This window comes from Felis catus, chromosome B2 (assembly GCF_018350175.1).
Source record: "Felis catus isolate Fca126 chromosome B2, F.catus_Fca126_mat1.0, whole genome shotgun sequence".
Taxonomy (NCBI): Eukaryota; Metazoa; Chordata; class Mammalia; order Carnivora; family Felidae; genus Felis; species Felis catus.
In genome coordinates this window covers 90162230-90179620 of record NC_058372.1, presented here as the reverse complement: position 1 = coordinate 90179620, position 17391 = coordinate 90162230, and the positions used below count along the sequence as shown (strand labels likewise).

The following is a 17391-nucleotide window of genomic DNA, read 5'->3' as shown; positions in this document are numbered from 1 at the left end:
TATCTTCTCTGGCGACGAATTCGGGGTCGCTGTGGTTTCAGAGAAACGTGAACACCGGCCCCGCGCAAGCAGTGGGCCCTGCCACTTGCCCACGGAACGGCGCGGCCGCCAGGTCGGCCTCCGGGCCACCCGCGCCCGCAGTCTGGGCGACTCCAGCCTTGTCGCCGGGAGCCCCAGCCCCCTGGCCCGACCTCTGCGGCCTCAGGCCGCAGCCCGCCGCTCTCGGACGCGCGGGTCACAGTGGGCCCCGCGCTCTGGGCTGAGTGCGCAACCACGCCACCCCTGGGAGAGCAGGGGGCGAGGGTCCTGCGCAACACGCGCGAGGCCCCTGGAGGCCGGGAGCGGCGGCGGCCGGGCTTGTCAGGAGCGCTGCAGCCACGCGGGGAGCTGAGAGGCGAGCCGGGAGCAGCCGCGCGCAGGGGGTGATGCGGGGCGTGCTCGCGTCACTCAGCCCGGCCGGCCAATGAGCGCGTCGCCCCGCGGCACGCCGAGCCAATCGGAGGCGAGGAAGTTTGTGAGTGGCATTAAGGGTGGGCGGGCGAGAGGGAGCCCGGGAGTGAAGTTGAAGCTAAACCCCGTGAGCTATAAAGAAGTTACAGGGGGGCGTTTTCGGCCTCCAATTAGGAATAATACTGGCTTCGTAGCAACTACCGAGGAGGAGGATTCTAAAACCACCTCACCCGTCCCAAAGACCGCATTCCCCTCCTTTTCCCACGCACCCCTCCCCCAATTCATGACCGAGAAAAGAAAAGGGAGCCGGGGCGCGCTCTGCTCCTCTCTGCCGGTGGGAAGCCGAGAGGCCGGCGGAGTTGGACGGTAGGCATGAGTACAATTAAGAGGTGGACGCCTCTGCACCCTTGGCAGTCAGCGGGGACTGAAGGTAGGTGAAGCGGAAGACACCTTGCGCCCGCCCAGAGGCACCCGCAGCTCTACGGCGGTGGGGGAGAGGCCGGGACGCCTCCCACCGCCCCCCTCTCCGTGCCTGCGAGGGGCTGTCGTGAATGTGCCACCTGTTAACCTGGCGCTGCCGTGCCCGGCGTGTTGCCGCCCCCACTGGGCAGGGAGAGCCCCGGGTCGCCTTGGGAGTCCCGAGGGACTTGATGTGTAAGCGCCACTTTTTGAGGAATCCTTGAGACTCGAGACCCAAGTTAGAAAGGTAGCCAAATTCCAGATCTGCCAAAGCGGGGGGACTGAAAGGCGGCCCCAGCGCTGTGGAGGAATTCTGATTTGCGGAAACCTGCTTTCCTGGGACGTGCGCCTGGCCTGGGCGCGGGCACGGGGACCAGCGACTGAGGGTCTTCTCAGGGTCTTCAAAAATATGCATTTTGTTGTTTGGGTAACTTCCCAGGGGGGCTGGAGAATGTGGCTGGCTTGGATGAGAGGATGCGAGCATTATTCGCAGGAGGCTCAGTCTCGCTATTGATTCCTCCATTTCTTATAAAACAAACAAACAAACAAGCAAACAAACACACCCAGCCTGGACAGGCGCCTACCCGGCCGTTTTTCGGAATTCAGGCGAGTGCATGAGTGATTGCGGAGCTGCAGATCTCTTACGCTCTGATGCTGTTGTCTTCACAGTGGCCTGAAAGAGTTGTCCGGCATTCCCGTTCTTCCCAAAGGGGCTGGGAGCCGCCTCAAATGCCGCGGGACTGAAGAGCAAACGTCGGGGATTATTATGTCGATTTTCCGGGGCCCGGGCTCCGTCGCGCGGAACAGAAGAAAAGCCTGGGTCCTCAGGGGTCCCGCCGGCATTTGATATCCAGAGACTCCTGGGATTGCCCCGATCGCGTGGATCAGCAACTTTCCTACACTCTCGTCCCGTATTTTTAAAGAAAAGTATTTTCTGTTCGCTGCGTTGGTCTTTTACTGCCATCAATACCCTGAAGCAAAGATTTCAGCCTCTTCATTCAAAGTATGCCTTATATTTTTGTCAAATATGATCTCTAATTGAAAGTTTATTTTTGCTTTTGGATGCATCTGTGGAGCTCATGTTGTAAGAAGAAAGGGGGAACGAGACACAATGAAAGAGAAGTCCAAAAATGCTGCCCGGACTAGGAGGGAGAAGGAAAACAGTGAATTTTATGAACTGGCCAAATTACTGCCTTTGCCCTCGGCTATCACCTCGCAGCTGGACAAAGCATCCATAATCAGACTCACGACCAGCTATCTCAAAATGAGAGTAGTGTTCCCAGAAGGTAAGTGACTTTGCCCAGATGAAATTTCAAAGGCAGAAGGAGTAGAGATTTGCCAGTGAGTGAGCCTACACCACTGAACAGAGAAGTGCGGTCACACATGCATACGTACTCTCTGCAAAGGGAAGTTTAGCATGGCTGCTTGACTGTGGACCTCTCTGAACTTAGAATTCCTGTTGCCTTTTTGTGGCTCTTTCTACTTCCCCATTAATACTTTCTCTCTAGTCCATCGGATATGTTTGGTTGGGAAGCAGCCCAACAGTGCTTTTGTCAACACTTCAGATACTGAGCTCGATTGAAAGTACAACTAATCCAAACATGACTTTCTTTTTTTATTCCTCTTGTTAGAATTGTATCTAGCAGAAAGCAGGAACATTGCCAAATTCTTGTATTTTTGCTACATATAGATAGACCCACGTACATGGAGCTAAGCCAGACAATAATTTCTCTATATGTTTACAATTATGCATTTGAGCACCAGGCATATTTGTGAACAACTATGTCCTGAATTTACCCAGTCTCTTGATTGTTTATAGCAAATTTAGTCTGGGTTTTGAGATATTCGCAGATTCTGAAACTAACTCTGGGGCTTGGTGATTTCCAACTCTGAGCTTGATATTATCTCTGAGATAATAGGCTAGGACCCAAACACATAAGGTTGAATTAAGAAGACTAGCCCGCTTAGAAAATATCTTCTAGGTGGAAGCTTGGCAAAACTGATCCTGGGAAAACTGTATTATAAGGCCCAGAAGGAAGAACAGCTGAGCTGGTCATGATTTAAAACATGTATTTAGAGTATAAAGATTCACTGTGTGAGGACAGAGCAGCCTCCAAAGAACACTGTCCATTTATACTCACTAGGAAAAGGACACTTCCCTCTTCCATTTCCCCATCCTTTCCTTTACCCACACTCAAATAATATGAACAAATTTTAAAAAAATTTAGATGTGTCTCTGTCAGAGGAGAGAGATTGGGAAATACAAAGGAGAGAATCCTAAACAAACAAAAAATTCCAAGAGAAAGAACCCTGTTTATTTACAAATCGGAATGTCTTATTTGACCCGCAGAGGTTTATGTTATTGTTGATTTGGGGTCCTTGGGGTTTGTTGTTTTCTTTTAAGGAAATAGGGGGAAGGAAATTTAGTCATTATTGGGCTTGGAGTTTCACTTTGTTTGATTTTGACTAGAAGTTATTATCTGAATCAAAATCTTGCGAATCATGCTGACAAATTAGTCAGGAGCAGTAAAGGAAAACTTTCAAATCATAGTTCAGTTTTACCCCAAAACTACAAATAGTGTTACAGTTGTTGAACAATCTCAGTTGACCGTGGAAACCACAGGAGGAGAGGAATCAAAACCTAAAGTTCCTGAAAAGTTAAAGAAAAAGAAAGGAGGGGGAATTTATATACTAAAAACCATATTTCCCATTCAAACTGTGCTGAGAATTGCTAGTGGGAAAACTATTATGCCACACTGCATTCTGTTTAAAAAAAAAAAGAGAGATCTCGTTGTCTTTTATACTGTCAGCGCCTACTTTATAAAAATAAAGCTATTGCGAACTCGGCTGGCCGCGCTGTTCCTAACAGGATTATTAGCAGTGATTTGTCAGCCCCTGCGGTCTCAGTGGGCTCCCTTTCTGCGTGATTTCTAACGGGTCTCGTCAATTATCGGTGCCGAAGTCGCTCGCTGTTTGATCAGAAGAAGCATATGGTGTTGCTTGTGGGGCTGCGAGTAATCGCGGGAGGAGAAGAATAGCGGGTCGGCGTTCAGGGCGGGCACCGGGAGAGGGATAGGAGCGCCCGGGGAGTCGCCGGGCCAGGGGCGCCCGTCTTTGTCGTGCAGACCCGGGCAGGCGCGGCCGCAGGGTATTGGGCTGGTTTCGGTTGTTTTGATTTTGTTTTCTAAGAGAGCAAGCTTTCTTGTTTACTTGAGTGCGAACTCCACAAATTATAAATCGCGTGATAAATAAGAGGAACAGAAAGTAAACTCTCTCAGCCAACTTCTCATTTGTAAAGAGAGCACTGGAGAAGACTCCCCCTGGAGTCCCCTTGGTGGCTGGGCTGATCCCCTGTGGCTACTTTAACCGCGACTGTGCTTTCTGCAGCCCCCGTTCACCTTCCTCTGGAGCCCCAGGCCCCTCCCTCTTCTCCCTTCCTCAGAGGCTAGTGTGAGTTTATGGGGAGGAGGGGATGGACGATGTGTGAACTCTGGGCACATCATTTATTTCTCCAGCTACTGTTGAGCTCATAACTCACCGGCAGCCTCCACCCGGTGAGTTAGACGGGGTCATCCGAGCAGCTGGCTCCTAGAGATGAGGTTTTAGTGAGGATAGATTAGCTTAAAAAATCCAAAACCCAGACACAGCCCTTTAAAATATAAAACAATAACAACACACACACACACACACACACACACACACACACACACACACACACACAAAACCCAACATCTTTCAAAGGAGTAATATAATCACAAACGGCAAAACCAGGCACAACCTGCAGAGGGTGCCAAATTTGGGTTCAGCTGTGGACTGAAGGAGGAGAGTAGACAAGATTGGGTCCATGGCAGTGGGGGGAAACTGAGCATTTTATGTAAAGGTTATCTTTTTAGCGATGAGAAATGGAAAGAATTTGTTTGCAGATGTAGTCCATTGTTACACCTATCTAGATGCCATTCCAGCACATAGTAGGTCTTAAATTTTGTCCTAAGGATGGAGTAAAGACAGCTCTTTCATCATGGTAAGCTTTCTGTCACATGTAACATGGATTTTTGCAATGTATATAATCTAAAATAATTATAAATCTGGTGACATCTTAGTTACAGGCACAACAATGACTCTAAAACCCCACTGTTTCAGCTCAGATTACATTTCATCTACAATACCCTTTAATATCAAGAGGCTTAATCAACAAAGAGAAATCTTTCCATACTTATATTTGAAAAAATTTACAAAATATTCTTAAAATATAGCTAATTCTCCATCACTACATATAGTTTACCCCCTGGGTTCTGGTAGATTCTTTTGGGCAAACTTCAGTTTTTACTTATCTGAGTAGATAAAACTGAGCTGTTGAAAGAAAGATGAAAGGAGGGGGTGGAAACAGAGGAATGGAATATGGGTACCTGAAATAATTAAAAATAAAGCATTAGATTGGAGACTTCATACAAAAAAAAAGAAAGGAAGATTACTGTGAAATCGTTAAAACTGTGTATCTTCCATTGGCAACATATCCTATTCTAAAATAGCCTTGCAAAGAAAAAACTTGAGGCATCTAGAAATGTGTAAGTCTTTGGTGTTACCAAAGCCAGAAAGGCAGGATTAAAAAAAAAAAAAAAAAGATAGTGTGACTTCATGTGCAATATTGGACAAACTCAACTACAAAGTAATATATATTTGCTATCCAGATAGAATACAGTTTTGGCTAAGGGTGTAGTGGCTTGCTGAGTAACCTTTGAAAGGATCAGACATGTTTTCAAATCTATAACCATTCAAAATCTTGGTAACATCACACTGCCGTATCATTGTCAAGATGTCTTGGGAAAATAAAAATAATCACAGAATTGAAATTAGTAACTGTGCAGGAAAGAGTCTCTACAAAGGCTGGAAGGACAAGGATGATTAAACAAACCTCCACAGACCCTTTCTATAATATTCACCTCAAGACTGAAATCCTTAATCGCCTTATATTTTTTCGAGGCCGGGAACTGAAAGAGAAAAAGAGGCCCCATTTCCCACGTGGATGGGTGATTTAAGGCTGTTTTTCTTGCTGCTCGGGGAAATGATTGAGCATTAGGTTTCCATGTTTATTTTCCTACAGAAGTTTTTCTCATTTAAAAGCCTTTAAGCCCAGTTTACCCTCCACGCTGGTTTTCTCTGTTTAATTCCAGTTTTGATGTTGACTTAAAATGTAGAGTGCAGAACTAAACTCTGCACAGAGCATTTGCAAGGCAGATTTATGTGCTAGAAATTGTAGATCAGATCAATGAAAAATCACTTTTTTTTTCTTTAAAGGGAACGATCACTAATAAAAACAATACAGCAAAACAATCCCGTAAGCTATAGCGGGATGCTTTTAAGCAGGCTACAATCACATACTTTAAGTTAAAATCGGGTTAAATTTCCAGAGGACAAACGTATTTTCTAGAAGAGTTATTTTTCAATCCTGGGGAAATCCTGGCACCTTGGAGCTTTTGCTGACACAAAAGTGGACACAATTCGAACCCATGGATGATTGCCGCACCTCTCTATATCGGCACAGATATTTCTCAAGAGAATGAGGTTTAGACCCAACTAACACCTTATGCTTTTAGCTGTCCACCCATTGCCAGTCTCGGATTGATGGAGTTTTAAATTTTGCGTGGGGGAAGGGAACCCTCAAGGATTTAGCAATGGGCCTGCTAATTAGAAAGTACTAGAACAGTGTTTGAGAAGTGCGGGACAAACTTTCTTCGGGTAGTCCCATCCTGGAGGCGGGTCCTCCAGCGCGGAGTCGCTCTACCTCGGTGGTGCGCTCGGGAGCAGAGACCGAAACCTTACAGAAGACTCCACCGCGCTTCTGGTATGCACCAAAGCACGCAGCGGGGAGAAGCACGTTATCATGCTGCCCGCAGGCCAAGCCCGCGCGGTGCGGCTCATTCCGTCCCAGCCGCGGATGGCTTTAGCTGAGGGTGCGCCAGTTCGAGGTCTCCGCATGGTCCAGACCAGGTCTCTGCTCTCCCAAGGTTCGAGGACGTCTCAGCGAGCCTACCCCAAGCAGAAGCTGGGCCGGTGCGGGCGTGTGCCCTCCGTCATTAGTGCTACCTGGGCCACTGCTCCAAGGACCGGCCGTTGTTTAAACCTGAAGCCGAGATCCTGCCCGAGCCCGCAGCCAAATAGAACGCGGGCGGCAGATCCCTGCGCAGCGGGGTTTTCGCGTCCGTTCACCTGCGCCTGCCTTTGGGCTCTGGCATTGCCCCTCCCGGCCACTTTTGAAGACCTGGATCCCTGGGGCGACACCGCTTGACGTTTTTCAGCGTCATGCAAGGCACTGCTGTCAAACCCGAGTCCATTTTCGTCCCACGGTTTAGTTGGGACCAGGCTGGAACACACCTGTCCCTCGTTACTGCTGTTCCTGTTCTTTTCGCTGCAGGCCAGAAGCCGACAGCTTGGCTGGCTTGCTCGCTCCCGACCTGGAAGCCTAGCTCCAGCGCCAAAGCACAGCGAGGGTGCAGAGTCAGTGTTGTGACCATCATTCTCCACCCCAGATTTAGTACTAACATTAGTGGATTTCCCGGGTGCGGCCAGGGGCACACAGGGGAGAGAAGAGCCCACACTGCCACTGTGGAGTGCAGACACACGGGAGTTCAGGGGTCTGGGCTGCTGCGCGGGACAAAGCTAGGTCCCGCGCAGCTATCGACACCATCACGAGGTCTGCCGCACCCGCTAGGTGGCTGGAGAGGGCTTTGAGCGGGGAGGGCCACAGCGCCCACAGTCGACGCGAGAAGCAGCCTCCTACTCAGGGACCGGTCCAGGCGCGCTGTCTAGTCTAAGGGCGACCAATCTCCGTCCCTCTCTTCCTCAGAGCCTCTGAGGCCGCCAGGCTCCTAACACGAAGGCTGTTAGGTTGCTGGACAGGTGCGGTGGGGGGAGGTTTGGACAACATGCCCTCAGCGAGGACCCACTGGCCTTGCGGAAAACCCAAGCCACTGAACAAGTCCCTCTGGGACCCGAAGAGGGTTTTTCCCACCTCAGTCACCAAGTTGTGGTCAGATCCCGGGACTGCTCTTCCAGCCCCACTCCCACCCACCCTCGTATTGCCTAAAAGGTATATTGCAATCTGTCTGTCGGACGAACCTTTCTGGGGACTACTACAAGGGGGACACATTTCTACTGAGATAGAGTGTTTATTTATTAAAGGGGGGGGGAGAACAGTGGAACAACCCCTTCTCTTCCTCCTCTTCCTGTCTGACTGAAAGAGGCGATGATGCCAGGTCTGTAATCTATATTTTGTCAAGGGTATGAAACTCATTCCGAAGGAAATGCTCGATCAATTTATTTTTGCTGCTTGTAATAACACAGCTGGATGATGCTTTGAGCTCACGCTAGACTGGGGCTCATCATTCATTCGCCAAGAACGGGCCTAAATTGTGCCTGTGGGATTAGGTCAATTTTAGTGGATCTACTTCGCCTCATTTGGTTACTAATTGGTTTCTTGTTTTATAAATCGAAATCTCATTTTCAGGAAATTACAAAACCCGTGCAGTCAGTCCATTGAGGTAATCCTTGGGTCAGGGGGTATTTAAATGGAAATGGCTCAACCGCGCACTGAGGGTAAGAGTGAAACTTCGCCCGGGTTTTCACATGAAATGTGAGCTAGCCCTTTAGATCCATAATAGATACATCCCTTCTAATACTACTTATGTAAATATGATAAACCAGACTTTAAGGGAAGGGGGGGCGGGGAGAAGCAAAATTTATCTGCTAAGGTTAATGTGGCATATCTTGGAAATCTTCCAAAATAGATTATGTTTTCCTTTGTCTTCGGCCACTTTAGCTGGGGAAAATCCTTTTGTCTAAAACCCGATTTAGTTATCGCCTCCCTCACAGAGCTCCTTTTCTCCTTTGCAAAACCCCGTTCCCTCGGCCTCACCGAATTACAAGAGAATCTTTAGATCTTGTTCCCACTGTAATCCTGCCGCAAAGGGAGCTGGTTTCCTCCTCATTTTAAACAGACAATCAAAGGATTTGTGAATTTTCTGCGGTAGGTCAAGTGCAGAAACGAAATCTCAGCTTACCCCCCTCGCCAACTGAAATTGGGCGCGGGAGCGCGTCACCGCAGGCCGGAGGTGACGGTTCCGGGGAGAGGGGTCTCTGGCTCACTGCAGGATTTTCGGGAGGCGGAACCCTTGACGGGGGCTACAGAAGGTGTCCTGGACAGGCTGAAGGGCGAGCTCAGCCCTAGGATTAGGTCAGGAAAGCCTGGCAGGTAGACGAAGGCAGCCAGTGCCTTATAAAACATTAACCCAGGCAAAACCGTGTGACGGAGATTTCAACCGAGAACGTAGAGAAGGCAATGCTCCGTGAAAGCAAAAGGTTCCTTAAAAGGTGTGGGGGTGGGGGCAGGAGAGGGCGAGGGCGGCCCTTAGTAACCTGCGCCAGGCCGGCTGTTTATTAACCTGCTGGGGAGTCTTATTTTTACCCGGTAGGCGCATACTAATGAGGCCGCAACCTGAGACAACAAACAGCCGAGGCTGGCGCTGGGGGTTCGGAACCAGTACTTAACCCTGAGCCCAGCTCGGGGACTGTCAGATGATTCGGGTCGGAAGGCCGTTCCCGGGCTGTTTCCAGCCGATTTGGGAGGACTTCATAATTTTAGAATAAGGGCATTTGTTGGCCCCAAGCGCAGGCTTCGCACCCTTCCGGAAGACAAGATTCCAGACGCAAGGAGGCCTCGGCCAGCTCCCAGAGGGCGGGAGCGCCCCGGCCCTCCGCCCCCGCAAAGCTTGGCCCTTTCAGGCCTCGGCCGGGCCGGGTGTCCACGGGCCAGCGCCACCCGCGTCCCTAGCTCTCCCAGCAGGATCCTATCCCCCTTCCCCGGTTTGGCTCTCCCCAACCAAACCAATCCCCCCATCCCCGCCACTTCTGGGTGGGTATGTGTGAGCTGCAATGAAAAAATGACCGACCGCGCGCGGTGCCCGAAACCCGGAAGGAGGATAGCTTGGCCGAGACCCGAGGAGCGAAGGGAAGGTGACAAGGCGAAGGGGTGTGTACAGGTGGCTGTGTCGGAGGCCCTCCCGAACAATCCAGAAGGACCAAAGCGATTAGGGCAGTGGAGTCACTCCTGGGAGGGAGGCTAGGGCGGGCTAAAAGAGGCAGGGGGGATTGACTAGAGGCGAGGGAGGGAGAGGAGTGCAGCCGCGGGCGGGGAGCATCAGTGTTTGCAGAGCGGTGGGGAAATCGTTAGATTTATTTAGATGTGCAAACATCCAGAAAGACCCGATTCGAGCTTAAGGGGCGCTCATGGTTACTCGTTACCAGGGTTTTGATCGCTTGCTTTGGAAGCAGCTCCTGGCCAACACATTTTAAGAGTCCAACTCCATGTTTTATTCTGAAAGATCCGCCCTCACCCCCATATTACAATGCGAGCGTGTTTGTCATTGTGTACTTCATAGTGATTCGTACTTTAAAGCAGTAAATCAGTAAATCACACCCCCTTTGTCATGTTAAACCTTGTTTAATGGTGTAAAAGAGTTTACCTAGTTAAATTAATTTCGGCAGCAACACTGTTAAAAAATATTACCTGTAAGTAGTTATGGGTAGTACAACCTCTTCCTCAAGTTTCTTCTGCCTTATTATTTTTTTCTTTCTGCAAACATGTACTATAGCAGACTCCCTTTTAGTTTCTTTTTTTTTTTTAATCAGCTACGGGTATCCAGAGAATATTATTTAAAAAGGTTTTTTTTTTTTTTTCCAGAGAATTTTCTTTTGTAGGCATCACTAGGAGAAATTTCTGGCAAAGCCTGGAAAGATCTCAACGTGGTAACATCGAGGAGAGGAAGGGGCTGTCTTTGTTAATAGATGATACTTTTGTTAATAGAAGATACGTGGAGAGTAGAGAAACTGAACGGTTCTCTATATCCAAAAGGAAACGAAAATATTGCCAGGATGGTGTTCGCACCTGAAAGTAAACTTCAAAAAAAAAAAAAAAAAGCCTACACTGTTTTGTTTTTGTTTCGTTTTGTTTTGTTTTGAGGGGCGAGGTTAGGTAGGATGTGTAAGACTAGGGGTAGTGGGGAGGAAGCAGAGGAATAAGCATTGCTCAGGGATGTAGGTGCTGGAAGCCATCCACAAGCAAACGGATTTCTCCGAAGGGGATTAAAGGCAGAGGCCTAGGGGAGGTAACTGGCTGGAGAGCCCCGCACCCAAAGAGAAAGAAAGCCCAAGGACCAGCTGGACTCAGTTCACAGCCTCAGGTATTCGCCGCGGCATTCGCTGGAGGCGTGGACATCCTCGGCCTTGTGATAAGGCAGATAATGAAGCTTTGGGGGAGAAATAGTCCCTCCCCCCTCTAAACACAGTGGTGAACTTTCGCAAAAGTTACCGTTCGGGTGCCTTCGGCCCTTGCAAGGCACACACAGGCGGTCCTCAAACCCCGCCACTTGAGGTACCGCCAAGAGGGGTGCTCAGCCAGGGCTCTGCCCTCCCTGAGAAGCTCTCACCCGCCCCCCGAGAGGGAGTCTGACCTCTACGCAGTCCTTTTAAAAGCAGAGAGGGAGGGGCCGAAATTCACAGGCTCGTATCCTAGGCAGTAGCTGTGCCCGGAACTCCGACGGTATCCAGTGGTGCGCGCGAACTTGCGTGCGTGCCATAACCGCGGCACTAGTCTCAAACTGCTAGCCAGGTCGGAGTCCCATCGCTAAAGGGTGTCTCTGTGTCTCCACAGGGCTCGGCGAGGCGTGGGGCCACTCGAGTCGCACCAGCCCCCTGGACAACGTAGGCAGAGAACTGGGCTCCCATCTGCTCCAGGTACCCGCGCGGCGGCACATAAGCTTCGAGGGCTCAGGTGCCTGGCCCCGCGCTGGGCTTCTTGTTTCTTAGGAAAATAGGATCAGGCCCAGACGTAGCCTTCTCGCAGCCCCTACAGCCCCTTGGAAATTAAAACGCTGAGCTCTTAACCTCGTTGGGTGCAGATGGCGCCTCTCGAGGCGGAGAGGGAGGCAAGGTGAATTGGCACGTTGGCTTTAGAGGGGAGTCCGGCAAGGCCCCAAATCAGGACGGCCGTCTCGAGGGAGGGGGCGCCATTTGACACCATTCGGTTGAGAGAACCGAAGCGCGCCGGGCCCGGCTGCAAAGCAGCCAGAAAGGAAGGATTTACACAGGAATAACGGGAATCTAGTAGAAATGCCCATCAGTGCTTTAAGCGCACACATTCCAGAGCCAGCTGCGTGTGCAGCTCTTTTCATCTTCTCCCTGTAGTTCGCGGGCTCTCCCCCGTCTCTCTATGAGCTCTCACCCCAGGCCAGCCCAGCCCAGCGCGTGTACAGACCCTCGCGTACACACATAACACCTCCCCAGGTAATGAGTTTACCCAGGGCGGAGGCACCCATTACCGCGTTGTTTGCAGTGCGCACCGTTTTAAATTGCCCGTTGCCCGCTTAAGTCGCATAGCAAATATTTAAAATAGCAAAACTCCCGGTGGCATTTTTAGGCTTGACACTTGTCTCCCACCCTCCACCCCCTTATTATTATCCTTGTCCGACCCCCCCTCCCCCAAGATCCTCTTGTGGCAGCCTCAAACCTAAGCAGCATGGCGGGGGAATCTGAGTTAATTCTTCCTCCTGGGCCAGACAGGACCAGCATCCCATGGCAGAAGTGCTGTGGCCTTCCCTGTCCCATGGCTACCTTGTCCCTCCCTCAGTGCCTGAAGCCAAAGAGATTTTAGTGTCACAGAGCAAAGAAAGGCCTGTGTAAGCATTCCCTCATAGGCCTGGTCTTCATACATCTGAATTCAAATAGAAAGGCATCATCACTCTCCTTTCTCAGGGACACTTTTCATCAGTTGTCTCTCAGCAATGCTCTCCCTGCCCCCAATCTTTCCATACTCCCAGCTGACTTTCCTCATCCATATAAACAAGAGAACAAAACCCAAACAATCTTTCTCTCCTTCTGGCTCTTGCCCAGTCTTCTTCCTCTTCTTCATCCCAAACTTCTGGAAGAATTTCATTACCCTCTCAATTTCCATCATTCACCCTGCTGCCCTCACTTCCACACCACTGCCGTCTGGCATCTCTCCTAACTGTTGTGCTCTGTACAGGCTCCACCACATTTTGATATCCAGCATAAGATGCGCATCTCTTATCCTACCTGACTTTGTTCATTGCACAAATATAGTAGGGCCAACTGTGTGCCAGACAGAAAGCCTTGCCCTCCATGGAGTTCACATTCTAAGGAGAGCAGCCTTGCAAACCCACATAGGTACATTACATAGTATAACAGGTGGTGTAGGTGCTATGGAGACAAATAAGAAGGGGGAGGGTGGGGACTGTGAGTAGTGCCACTTAAAATGGGGACGTTGCAGAGGACTTCACTGAGAAGGTGACATTTGGGTAAATACCTGACAGGGTGGCACTGCTTACTTGACATTCACCCTCTCTCCTTCAGTTTCTAAAGTAGCGCAACTTCCTGGATTCTTCTCCTTCTCTACTTGCTCCTCTGTTTTGCCTACTGCTGTCTGGCTGTAAATGTTGGTATTCCTCCAAGGCTCCACCTCTGTTTCTCCTCTCACAGCTTCAGGGCCTCATGGGTGATCTGGGCCAACACCACAACCTCAACTTCATTCCTACATTTGCATGACTCCAGCTGGTTTCTCCAGTCTAGACACCCTTCTGAAGCTTCAGACTTATTTCCTACTGCCAACTGGAAATCTGCATATACCTGAAGTTTAGCATCTCCAAGACAAGAATTAATTACCTCCCTCCTCCAGACTTCCACTCCTACAAAAACTCACAACGCTTCCCTAAATTTTCAGTCTTGGCTAATGCTCTTACCCTCTACTCAATGACCTCGAAGTCACTCTCAGCTTCTCTCTCTGCCACCATAAACTCCACAGCTAGAACCATCTTTGACTTAAACTCTCCCTCTTCCTCATCACCCTGTGACCACCCAAGTTTAGGCTCAACCATCTCTGATCTCTTCATCCCACTTTTTCCTCCTGTAGGTCATTGTTCACATTCTACCACTGAAAAACAAAACAAAACAAAACACAACACACACACACACAGACACACACACATTTAAACATGATATTTCTTTGCTTAGAAACTGCTGGAACCCTGATGCCTATAGGAGCAATTTTTCTGATTGACATCTCAAACTCTCCAAAAACCCAGCATCAGTGTACTTTCTCAGCCTATCTTTGGCACACCAAATTCGTTGAGCCTGAGTACACCAGATGTACCCTACCCCCCACCAGTCCCTGCCTTTGCCACTTCATTCCTTCTGCCTAGGATTCCTTTCCTCCCATCTCCAGTTCAAGCTTCCTCTTCAATGTTCTGCTCAAACCGGTCCTCTGAGGCCTCTGATTCTCCTCCAGGCCTCTGGGCCCCCGCAGCACTGTCCACTCAGCTCTGTGGTCATTTTATCTGTCTTTAGCCAGTCTCTGCCACTGGACTTCCAGCAACTTGAGAGCAGTATCTGACTCACCCTTATGTCTCCACTGCCTGGACTGAAGCCTCATTCACAGAGATAAAGCGACAGTGAAAGTCTAAGATTTTCTTTCATGGAAAGCCTGTCAGTTTGATGCATCAGTGAAACACACACATCTACACACTATGGAACTACTCTGTGGACTTGCTACCCAGAAAATTTTCATTTCCTAACCCTGCCTCTCCCAGATTCTTTCTGGAGCTACTGGCCAGCTGCCTTCTGTCTAAAAACTTTTCAGACTACCAACACTTCCATATGGCTCAGTGCCCCTTTCCTAAACCCTGCAGGTACTCTTTCCATTATAGGATGCCACCACTATGGAGTCCTCCAAGACTGACTCAAGAAACTATTCTTTCTTTCAGTGACCATCAGCCCAAGAACTTAACCTACCTCTTATAATGGGCTGTGATCCTCTGCCCCCTATATTTGTGTGTGTATGCTACAGATATATGTCTGTATTGTCCATTTCAGTGGGTCATGAGTCTTGGAGGGCAGTACCCTTGCCCACCACTTTCTCTGGGTGTCTCCCAGTGTGCTGCATGTCCCAGATGCTTACATATTTGTAATGAACAAAAGAGGGGCTCTTGTGGCATATTTTCTATGCCCTATTTCCTGTCTGCTTCTCTCTACTCCATGTCTCTGTTCTTCTGGCTGAACATCTCTGACTTCTGCCCCCTACCCCAGTTTCTTCCCACAGAGGGCTCTCCATTCAACTCTGTTTCTATCTCCCCAGACCCTGGATGGCTTCATCTTTGTGGTGGCCCCAGATGGGAAGATCATGTACATCTCAGAGACAGCCTCAGTCCACCTGGGTCTTTCTCAGGTAGGTGAGTGGTCCACACCTCCAGCCTTCAATGCTTACAGCCAGAGCTGGAGGCCAGAGGTAAGGGGGTGGTGGTTCCCCAAAGCTTTTGTATGTGCATTTCTGGGACTGGAAATATCTCAGCTGGCAGGTCTGCTTCTCTCTTTTCCTCTACTTCCCTTATCTTTTGGCTTCCACCCCGAGCCCAAACAATGCTATCTTTTGGAGTCTACCATAAGTCAAACACCATGGATGGTAGTTACATACCTGATGTTTTCACCAGAACATTGCCATGAAACTACGACCATAATGTTCCTACTACCATTATAATTACTATTATATTATTATTTCCTCTTATAGATGAGGAAACCTAGCTTAGACTGCAGTAAGTAGCCAGCAGCAGAACTGGAATTAATACTCAGGGCTGACTCTAAAGTTCTGGCTCCTGTCCTCACAGGCCTGTAGACAGCCTGGTCCAATCTTCCAGCCCCACAAGGGTTGGAGAAGGTGATACCCCCCTCTTTACAGGTAGAGCTGACTGGGAACAGCATTTATGAATACATCCACCCAGCCGACCACGACGAGATGACCGCGGTGCTTACAGCTCATCAACCCTACCACTCTCACTTTGTCCAGGGTAAGGCAGTTGCTCGCCTGCACTACTTGGGTCCCTCGCTGCCACCATTTGCTTCTGGCTTTTCCCCAATTAGCCAAGGTGGGGCCTGGAGTCACACCAGCTGTCTCACATCCTTCACCTCCCTTCTCCCCTCTCTCCCAGAATACCTCACATCCTTCACCTCCCTTCTCCCCTCTCTCCCAGAATACGAGATCGAGCGCTCCTTCTTCCTCAGAATGAAGTGCGTCTTGGCCAAGAGGAACGCGGGCCTCACCTGCGGTGGCTACAAGGTGTGTGGCTGAGAGGGATGATCCTAGCAGCCTGTGGGGGAAAGTAGCAGAACCAGAGGAACTCGAGGGCGTGGGAGGGACATTTTTGAGTCCCTGACTGCCCCAAGGGCGTCCTCCGCAGGCATCAAAGCTCTGTCTGCCTGGGAGCACCTCAAGAGTTGTTGAACTTCCTGAACACTTGGGGACTACTAAGTTTTAAGACTTGGTTTCACTGTCTGGGATACTGCTGGGGTGCAGGGACTCTTAATCTGGGGCTCATAATGGACCTTAGGGCTGTGTAAAATGTCTGAAATGGTCAGTAATTTTGGCGGATTCTTAGAGTTTACTCACAGCATCAGATTCCAACCCCCAGAGGAGTTAAGAACCAGAGCTTTAGCTCCAATTCAGGTTCCAGGGCCCCATGGGCAATTTTGATGAGTTAATGATGGCAAGGCCCATGCCTCTGTATTTTTACAAGCTCCCAGGTGAGTTCAGTGTGGCAGGATAGACATTCCTTGAGACACATTGGAACACCAATAACTTTGGACAACTCAGTGCAGGGGCGTGGCCCGCATGGCGGTTTGTGGCTCAAGGGAGTCACAAAATGTTTCAATCCCTTACCCACCTTTTTGGGATGTTTCCTGGCGGTGGCTGAGTCTCACCCCTTTCATCCTCCTCTGCAGGTCATTCACTGCAGCGGCTACCTGAAGATCCGCCAATACAGCTTGGACATGTCCCCCTTCGATGGCTGCTACCAGAACGTGGGCCTGGTGGCTGTGGGCCACTCACTGCCTCCCAGTGCCGTCACGGAGATCAAGCTGCACAGCAACATGTTCATGTTCCGTGCCAGCCTGGACATGAAGCTCATCTTCCTGGACTCCAGGTGGGTGGTCAGGTGGGAAAGGATGACCCTAGCAGGAGGATGGCCCTGCTCGGTGACCGAGAGCTCTTCCTCGACCTTCTGAGCCCATTTTGCAGATGAGGTGAAGTGAGGGCGGGCACCCAGGCCTGAGAGGACCGTGTGGGGTGGGGGGCATCCCCGCATCCTGCGCTCATCCCTCGAGGATTGCTCTCCCCAGAGTGGCGGAGCTGACGGGGTACGAACCTCAGGACCTAATTGAGAAGACGTTGTACCACCACGTGCACGGCTGTGACACCTTCCACCTGCGCTGCGCCCACCACCTGCGTAAGGCGCCACTCTTCCCGGCACAGGACGTCCCCCGCGCGGCCTGGGGAGGGGAAAGGGCGTGATTTACGTCCACAGTAAGCGGTCGGGGAGGAGCCCTGGTAGCCGGGTGGTGGTGGTAGGTGACGCCCTTCCCAGTGGC

At 50.2% G+C, this 17391-nt stretch overlaps 1 protein-coding gene across 5 annotated transcripts in view; it reads left to right on the top strand.

Annotated features, from left to right (window-relative positions):
• The first annotated feature begins 1891 nt into the window (after positions 1-1891).
• Positions 1892-17391, top strand: part of SIM1 (SIM bHLH transcription factor 1) — a 69390-nt gene continuing 53890 nt past the window's right edge. The window contains exons 1-7 of one of the 5 annotated variants that reach the window (XM_023254195.2): positions 1892-2195; positions 11615-11697; positions 15110-15199; positions 15707-15815; positions 15999-16084; positions 16747-16946; positions 17143-17249. In XM_023254195.2, coding sequence (XP_023109963.1) covers positions 2021-2195; positions 11615-11697; positions 15110-15199; positions 15707-15815; positions 15999-16084; positions 16747-16946; positions 17143-17249 — 850 coding nt within the window. In that variant the 5' untranslated portion in view covers positions 1892-2020. Of the gene's footprint in view, positions 9935-11614; positions 11698-15109; positions 15200-15706; positions 15816-15998; positions 16085-16746; positions 16947-17142; positions 17250-17391 lie in introns of all 5 variants that reach the window. The other 4 variants (XM_045057885.1, XM_045057886.1, XM_023254196.2 and 1 more) reach the window with 4 other exon arrangements.